We start from the raw sequence: 9,057 nt of genomic DNA, 5'->3' as shown, positions 1-9,057 counted from the left end.
AAGGATCAAGGAGATCTGGGAGCTGAGCTATGCTGGAGAGAAGGTTCCGATGTTCCGTGTCAGATGGGCCAAGAGTGTCCTAAAAGAAGACCGGTATTTCACCACCATGGTTATACATGAAGCCAAATCGAATACCGCGGGCACAAACGTCACCGTGAAAAATGAGCCATGGGTACTGGCTTGCCAAGTGGACCAATGCTTCTTCATTACCGACCTGTGAAAGCCCAGTCGTGTTGTCGTGAGGAGAGGCAAAAGGAACATCATCGGAATGGATGGAGTGGCCAATGAGCAAGACTTCGACAAGTACGGTGACCTGAAGATGGAAGATGACGACGACGATGAAGTAGCACACAACACAAGAAGAAGCAGGACCACCCTACCTAAAGGATGTCCGTTAAAGAGAAGAATTGAAGGGGTTCCGGGGCTAAATTATTCAACCGCGAGAAAGAAGGGCAAGATGATCATTGTGAAAAGATAGCTAATTAAGATCGAATCACCACATGTCGGCCGCGTGTGTGTGTCGGTGGCAAGCTCAATCTTTGATAACTGTTATTTCATGTCACTTGATTTCAACCATGTCATGTAATTCTAAATCTTTGCACAATGTGATATCACCTCATAACATGGTTTTTTGTAAGTGTCTCTCTCCGTGAGCTTTATGGATGGGTTAGGTGTAAAACATGCTTTCCTCGGGCCACTCGTAAAACACATTAGCTCGTTTGGCTAAAAAGGTGGAAATGAGTGATTGGCTCTTTTCATAGTTCTTAGTAAGAAAATAGATGAAGTAAATACAAACTATACTAGATAGGCGACGAAACTATTACATGCATGCAACTAAAAATAAAATAAAAAGTTAGTAATGGCGCACCAGGGGAAGGTGCGCCATTGCTATGACCTTACTTATGGTGCACCACTAGAAGGTGCGCCATTGCTATCACCTAACTTATGGCGCACCCCTAAATGGTGCACCATTGCTAACCCTCCCCCACTATACCTATTCATTCCCCCTCCCCTAACTCTCCCCACAGCGCGCCCGTCGTTTCTCCCCCCACCTCTCCTCGATCTCCTCCTCCTCCTCCTCCTCTCGTGACTGCGCCGCCGGTGACTCCCTCCTCCTCCTCCACGGGGACTACACCGTGATACGTCTCAAACGTATCTATAATTTTTGATGGTTTCATGTTGTTATCTTGTCAACTTTGGATGTTTTATGTACCTTTTATATCTTTTTTGGAACTAACTTATTAATTCAGTGCCAAGTGCCAGTTCCTGGTTTTTTTCTGTGTTTTTGACTCTTTTCAGATCTGATTTTGGAACGGAGTCCAAACGGAATAAAATCACGAAATAAATTTTTCCCGAACAGAAGAAGATCAGGGGACTTGAGGGCCAAGGCAGGAGAGCCACACGGGGCCCACAAGACTTGTAGCCGCCACCAGGGGGGCGGCTACCAGGCTTGTGGCCTCCCTGGCGCCCCCTTGACCTACACTACAAGGAATATGCTAATACATGACGCTATTTTTTCGTCGCTACATCGTCACGGTTTTTAATTTACGACGATCTCACGACAAAAAACCAAGCGTCGAAAACGGAGCGTCACAAATGAACAGCAGCGATGTTTTGATCAAAATCGTCGTAACTTTTACGACGATTCCTGGATCGTCGTAACCTTTACGACGATCCTAAATCGTCGTTGGCAATCAAACCTAGTCTACGTGGCAGTCCTACGTGGCAAAATTACGACGAAATCAAAACGTCATGGTTGAAATCAGCCCAACCCATTTCAATTGATAACATGGGCTGATTTTATTTTTTTGGGCTTTTTCTTATTGGGCTTCTTTTTGGGCCTTAGTCTATTTACAGCCACTTTAGTATTTTTTCAAATTTTTTTGTATCATTATAATTTGGGCCCTGGCCTTTTAGTGCCCAAATACATTTGGCCCAGTTTCAGTTTTGGCCTTTTGAAGTTCAGTTTTGTGTGTAGGTCCCACTTGTCAGGTTCTTCTCATAATTCGTCCCATATGTCAAGAAGTTCTGGTGAGGTTTTCATTTCACACATTTTCAAATCGCATACGATATGAATATTTCAAGTGGAGCAGAACGAACATGTGAAATCCATCAAATTAACACATAGGTAGTATATTACAATTTTTCCAATCTGTTACAAAACAGATATGCCTATTATTACAATATATAATATGCATTCTTGGATAAATAGAGCTTCACACAATTGGCTTCAAGGCTTCGCACTTCAACTTTTTAGGCCTGAAGGTCCTGTAGAAGAAACAACCATATTTTTAAGAGCTACAAGATACATATCAAGAATAGAAACAAGGCACAATAACTGCATAACAGTTACAATACAGCTATTTGTTTTAGTTCGTACTACTACTGTAATCGATGCAAAAAAAACATACTACTACTGTAATTGACATAAAAACCTTGAAAGAGACAAGTAGAAGTCAAAACATATTTTTAGAACATATGTTTGCATTAAAATTAGGCATTCAAAATAATGGACACAAATATTTGCATTAAAGATTAGGCATTGCACACCCAGCAGAAAGAGACAAGCAGAAGTCAAAACATAATTTTAGAACAGCTCATGACTACCAACAATAATGTAAAATCCAGATCCTACATCTTCGTCCATTTGGATGTTGGCATCATAGCATGCTCTGCTCGACCATAGCATGCTTTCCATGATGGAAAGAGACTCTACAACAATAACACAATAGAAAACCAGGAAGCATCAAACTTAACTTCAAAATTAAAGAATAGGTGCCAGACAATGAATATTTGATCCAGTGTCAGCCTATTCATGACAACAAAATAGCTGACTAATTCTCTTTGACAATAACACATATGTAAAAAAATATACTGCAATATATGTTACTACTGAATATATGTACCTGAACAGAGTTCTTCTTTTCGACCGTCAAAACATATTTTTAGAACATATATTTGCATTAAAATTAGGCATTAAAAATAATGGACACAAATATTTGCATTAAAGATTAGGCATTGCACACCCAGCAGAAAGAGACAAGCAGAAGTCAAAACATATTTTTAGAACAGCTCACGACTACCAACAATAATGTAAAATCCAGATCCTACATCTTCATCCATTTGGATGTTGGCATCATAGCATGCTCTGCTCGACCATAGCATGCTTTCCATGATGGAAAGAGACTCTACAACAATAACACAATAGACAACCAGGAAGCATCAAACTTAACTGCAAAATTAAAGAATAGGTGCAAAACAATAAATATTTGATTCAGTGTCAGCCTATTCATGACAACACAATAGCTGACTAATTCTCTTTCACAATAACACATATGTAAAAATATATACTGCAATATATGTTACTACCGAATATATGTACCTCAACAGAGTTCTTCTTTTCGACCGTCAAGCTACGAAGCAGTCTGATCATCTTCTGTATTGGCAAATGTCACTCGCGTCAACTGATATCACAAGAGAGCTACACTTTTCAGACATTCTAGATGGACAACTGCATAAATAAAAAATGCATATACCAAACTCAGGGACTAACCCTACACACCTTAACTGTAGTCAATAATTATCAGTACTAGATCATGGAAGGCGCGCGTTGCCGCGCTCATCTATTTTTGTAATAGAATGGTTGTTGCCAGTACACATAAAACCTGGGACTTAAATTTTCATAAAGTTACACATATGTTTGTTGGTTACCAAAGAGCAGAATTTAATGAGTTCATTGGGAAATAATAATTCGGTGCTAGGTGACCGTAGAACTTGCAAACACAAAATATTGGGAATAAATCCCTAAAATAATCTTATAGGCACATAAGCCATATGTGCTGAAACTTTAAGGACAAAATACAAATTACCAATTGGGAAGAAGCTTCTCAATATATCACAGAGAAAGAAATAGCCACCTCATTCTTAGAAGTTAAAGATTTCATTCATTAGAAACTTGATATGAGTCGTACGTGTTACATTCTAGCAACAATTAGTTGACAACATTACTAAAACACATCCCTGCCACGATGTAGGAGTCATTCCTTGTTAAGATGCAGCGGTGATCCACTCTTAACAGTGGGCGTGAGATTCCTGAATCTAGAGGCCTCCTGGAAACAGTACAAAGACAGTGGGCAGCGTAAATGCGTGAGACCATGGGAAAGATAAGATCCTGTCACGGCTAATTGATCAACTGAAAGAAAAGAACTAATGGTCTGCCTGAGTTCTACACCAAATAGTTGTGCTCTTCTATCAGGGCTAGGTCATGTACCATCAACACCAACCAATATATTGGCAAAAAAATCAGAACTTTCTGGATCAAACTTAGATTCCATCAAAAGATTAAGGAAAATAAAGGAACACTTTGCGGGGGTACATTACAAGCTTAATTGTGTTAATTACTTTAGGAACATCGTCTTGGTGAATAACAACATTCCTCCCTGCATCAAACCTTTATGTTCTCAGCTATCAATAGCACTACAAGACAATAAAACAAATTGTTCAGGCATATGTGATCCCAACAACATGAGCAGCATCTATATCAATGAACAAATGGTAACAGATTTAACAAGGAAAAGCAAGCAGGCAGAGGGCATCATTTGGTGAACCTATATGTGAAGTAACAGTGTGTCAAGTCCATTTGCAATATCCACTAGTACAATGTATATGAGCCTAAAACAATTCATTGGAAGCTTTAGAATTCACATACCATTGAATTTCACTATCAAATTCGCAAGAACTTTACAGTTGCAAGACGGCAGTTACGATAGTGAGAAAACAAGCAATTTTCTGACCCAAAAGGAAGCAAGCAAAACACACACACACACACACACACACACACACCTTTGGGACCGAGAGTGACGGAGACGGCATCAGCGAGCTTGTGGATACAAGTGGCGAGCCCGTGCCGGCAAGCGTCGCCGCTGGATATCACCTTGACGTCCGCAACGGCTCATGGTTGTCGGACCTAATTGGGAAGGAGGCTCGGTAGTGGCCGCTGGAACTCTACCAGCGTCGCTGTACTTGACTAATGGGTTGAGTGGGTACCATAAAAGAGCTCTAATTCAGAGCCCAAGCGTGGGAGCAGCATCACCCAGAGCAGGCCCTGATCAATACTTGTAGATAGATATTACTAGTATGGTTAATAGCCAAAAGAAATAAACAGAGCAGGGATGTAGATAGGTGGATTCTTAATTGATTTAGCTCAAGCTTACAACAAAGAAAATGTAAAATTCATAAATATTCAGTGGTATACATTTTTAAAATCATCATCTATTCCTTTCAAGAAAAAGTATAGTAACAATGTGCATGCTAATTGAATTAGCTTATTGATAATGAGATCATGCTTTCTTAGTTGGCATAGAAATTTGCAGAAATTAATCATACAAACAATACATTTATGCGATGTAGGACCTAAATTAGAACTTCCTTGTGTATAACTAACAAAGCCCTACATGATAAAGCAGAGGTTTGTGATCCTACAGGATTCCATTTCTTACATAAGAACCTCAGTCTTGCCGATGCCGGACTGGGCCTGGGCGATGACGTCGCGGCCGGAGATGATGGGCATGACGGCCCGCTGCTGGATGGCGGAGGGCTTCTCAAAGCCGTAGCCGTAGATGCCGCGGAGCAGGTCCTCGCGGATCCCCATGGCGTAGAAGCTGCACATACAGAATTATGTCAGGAAAAACATCATGATTGGGAAAGAATATGTATGCATCACACTGCTAAGTTAGTAAAGAAACATTTAGATCGTACGAAGACCAAGAATGATGAATGTAGAACATAGTAAGTAGTCCAACTCATGCACTCGTTCATTGCTCTATGCTCATTTAACAATTTTCGTTGAAAGATGCATATTAGCACCACACATGTTCACAAATGGCATTTAACACTGTTACCATTTCCACAATCATATCTGATTTTAAGCATCAACTATCTGACAGCTTAGGGGATTGATAAGAAAATATTTCTGAAAATGTATAGCAGAAAGGGATAACCGTACAACAAATCTTAGCCTGAATTAACACACCTTCAGCTGGCTCAAGAATGTCCGGTAATCGACGAGTTGTTGCTAAATATTTACGCTTCACACAAGGTTGTTTACACAACATAGCCTCAAAATCAGGCAAGCGGAAGCACAAAATCGCTGCTATAGCTACACTAACTCGCTTCCGATTTAACGTGGTTACCAGGAAAAGAAAACAGAGTGTTTCCTACAAGAACATGCATTTCGATCCAGGGAACAAAGGGGAAAACGAACAACAATTATATTCCAAAATGCCGGTGGTCTCCTATGAGAGGAACACCAAATGCCCGTCGTCCACCCTTGTCTATGCAGTACAGTTGCCAGGTACAAAATCAAATTAAATAACTCAAAAAGTAACTTAGACAACAACATGAATCATGCGTCAGAACCCTAAACGAAATCTATGACCACAGGCCCAGACCGCCTCCAAAGGATCATGATCCACCGGAAACCGGCCGGAACCCAAATCTACCACGACCACAGGGGAGGAATCGGAGAGCAGCAGAAGGCTGCGCGCGCGCGTGCGTACCCTGAGGAAGAGCACGTGGGGGAAGTCAACGGCGAGGTGGGCGAAGTCCTCATCCATCTGCTTGGAGGCGTCGCACGAGGCCGCCCAGAAGTGCACCGCAGTGGCCCGCGCGCCGCCTACCGCCGCGTCCAGCTCCACCGTCGACCCCACCTCCATCACCGCCCCGCCGCCGCTCGCCATCGCCGCCTCCTGTGTATGCATTCAAGCATCAGTCAACCATCGTGAAAGAAGACATCAACATAAGTGAAATAAAAGATGTGGTGGGGCATACAATGGAGTTAGGGACGCCGACTTCCGCATAGATGTCCAATGCGAGCTTAGACATGTTTCCAATGAGCTCGGAAACATTCTTCTACAGCCTAAAACTTGCCACTATATCACCTGGAAAAACATAGTTTCATCAGACACATGGTATACAACAATAAATCTAGTATAGTACTCTTATACACGATAAAACAAAGAACGGTATCGACGCAATTGCCTAAACTAATTTGTAAAAACTAGAAACCGCAAAGCTTCAATAGTGATACTCTGGTAAATTATGCTCAAAGTTCTTGCTTTAGACAGTAGAAAAGGATACATATATCGTTTGGGAATCAATAATACCTAAAATTCATGGACAGACACGTATCATTTGGGAATAGATAACACCTAAACTTCATGGACAGTAATCTATTACTACTCAATCCTTTGTAACAGCTGTTGCAACAGCACGAAACAGGAAGTGACAGCAACTCCATCACTTTTAGCAGCTCAAGTAGCTTTCACCGTTGATAATTCTACAGCCAGATGAAAAATCAACTATGTCGAATAACAAGGGTACAAAATCATGGTGGACTAGCACGCAAAATCAAAACCAGTACATCACTGCCATCAAACCGAATCGGTCAAAGCGTTTGGGGACGCCGGGAATAGATCACGCCTAAAATTCATGGACAACAATCAATAACTGTTGAATCCTTTATCACAGCTGTTGCAACAGCACGAACCAGGAAGTCAAAAAGTGACAGCAACTCCATCACTTTTAGCAGCTGAAGTAGCTATCACTGCAGATAATTCTACAGCCAGATGAAAAATTAACTATGTCGACTAACAAGGGTACAAAATCAGGGTGGACTATCACGCAAAATCAAAACCAACACATCACTGGCATCAAACCGAATCGATCAAAGCTTTCAGGGACGGTGAGCAATCCATACTGAGTGCAAGGCAATTTGACAGCAGACGCTTTCTGAGGCTGCTCAATTTCCGAAAGTAGAACCGACAGACGCCTAAACAGCGGGGATCAAGCAACCAGCCACACGCGACTAAAATTAGCAGGTGAGACTAACATGTCACACTAGTAGTCAGCAGACCAATTTCCCCACGGCGGATCGATTAAAAAATTTCCACCGACAGTGGCCTGGACATCCAGATCCAGAGACGCGCGGGGAGGTACAAACCCGACAGCCAGTAGCAGTGAAACCCGAGGCGAGATGTGGCATTGCGGCTGGAAGCGGAGGGGAGCGCGCACCGACAGTGGATTGGCTGACCTGTCAAGAGATCCGGCGCGTCGGCGCGCCCCTTCCCGGCGCGGCCCGGGGCGAAGGGCAGCAGCCAGAAGAGCGCGGAGAACAGCATGGCCGTGCCGAGCACGAGCGCCGCCACCCATTGCAGCTGCACAACCCCTTTCCCCCTGTAGCAGTGACCACTACCTTGGGCGCCGCCTCCGCCGTCGCCCCCGTCGGGCGAGCGCTGGCGCTGGCGCTGGTCCCCGGCCTCCTTCCCCATGCGCCCGTGCCGCGATCTCACGCATCCCTGCCGCCCGCCGCCCTCGCCGAGGAGAGGATGGGCATTGCCTGTCGGGTGCTGCTGCTACTGCTAGGTCGTGGTGGCTCTGCCGCCCTGCTCCGCGGCGGCCATCGTTGGGTCGCTTTCTTAAAGAGGGGCGATGGGATGAGGTGCGGTGCGGTGCGGTGGACGAGGAAGGTGGGAGAAAGTGAGAGGTAAACCACAGCGGGACAATGAGGTCCACCACGGGTGAGGGTTGCGGACCCCGAAGGTGTGCTGCGCACTGACGAGAGCTACGTCAACTCGCCGGAATCGAGCGGCACAGGTGACGGCGGTAGAGGAGTCATCGGAATCGAGAGGGCTCGCGGGAGGAGAATGGGGATCATGCACGGGAGTGGTGGCGGCGGTAAGGGAGGAGCGAAGCTCTAGGTTCAGAGAGAAAGAGAGGGGTTTGGTGCAGTATTGTGTGGTGGGTTGGATCAGAAGTGGATGGAAGGATGGATGGATTGATGTTTGTCATGTCACCGATCCAAGGCACAAGTGATCCCACCAATCAGAATTGAGTTTTTTTAGTGTTTTTCACTTATAAGGCAAATAGTCAATGTGATGTCAAAATTCATGATAAAGTTTGAACAAATGATCTCACATTTTGCATAAGTGTGCATCTTGGAATGACAAAAATTGTTGCTAAACGGAGTTTTCATTTTTTTTGCTCAAAATTTTCATTTTC

General features: G+C 43.6%; 1 protein-coding gene across 11 annotated transcripts; it reads right to left on the bottom strand.

Moving 5' to 3' along the window:
• Positions 1 to 2,085: 2,085 nt before the first annotated feature.
• On the bottom strand, positions 2,086 to 8,823 carry LOC123395338 (monothiol glutaredoxin-S11-like). Of its 11 annotated transcripts, none has more exons than XM_045090333.1 (6): positions 8,090 to 8,821; positions 6,829 to 6,938; positions 6,558 to 6,746; positions 4,843 to 5,660; positions 3,383 to 3,464; positions 2,086 to 2,268 (listed from the first exon to the last, which is right to left on the bottom strand). In XM_045090333.1, exons 2-4 carry the CDS (start codon positions 6,880 to 6,882, stop codon positions 5,601 to 5,603), a joined length of 303 nt encoding a protein of 100 aa, XP_044946268.1. In that variant the 5' UTR covers positions 6,883 to 6,938; positions 8,090 to 8,821; the 3' UTR covers positions 2,086 to 2,268; positions 3,383 to 3,464; positions 4,843 to 5,600. The 11 variants fall into 11 exon arrangements, with proteins under 11 accessions (XP_044946268.1, XP_044946267.1, XP_044946265.1 ...); XM_045090332.1 differs by lacking the exons at positions 2,086 to 2,268; positions 3,383 to 3,464 and adding exons at positions 3,922 to 4,109; positions 4,402 to 4,476; XM_045090330.1 differs by lacking the exons at positions 2,086 to 2,268; positions 3,383 to 3,464 and adding an exon at positions 3,922 to 4,476 and having other exon boundaries at positions 4,843 to 5,114; positions 5,499 to 5,660.
• Between the last annotated feature and the right edge of the window lie 234 nt (positions 8,824 to 9,057).

Source organism: Hordeum vulgare, chromosome 5H (genome assembly GCF_904849725.1).
Source record: "Hordeum vulgare subsp. vulgare chromosome 5H, MorexV3_pseudomolecules_assembly, whole genome shotgun sequence".
NCBI lineage: Eukaryota > Viridiplantae > Streptophyta > Magnoliopsida > Poales > Poaceae > Hordeum > Hordeum vulgare.
Note: the sequence above shows the minus strand (reverse complement) of the source record. Positions and strands in the feature narration are given on the sequence as shown.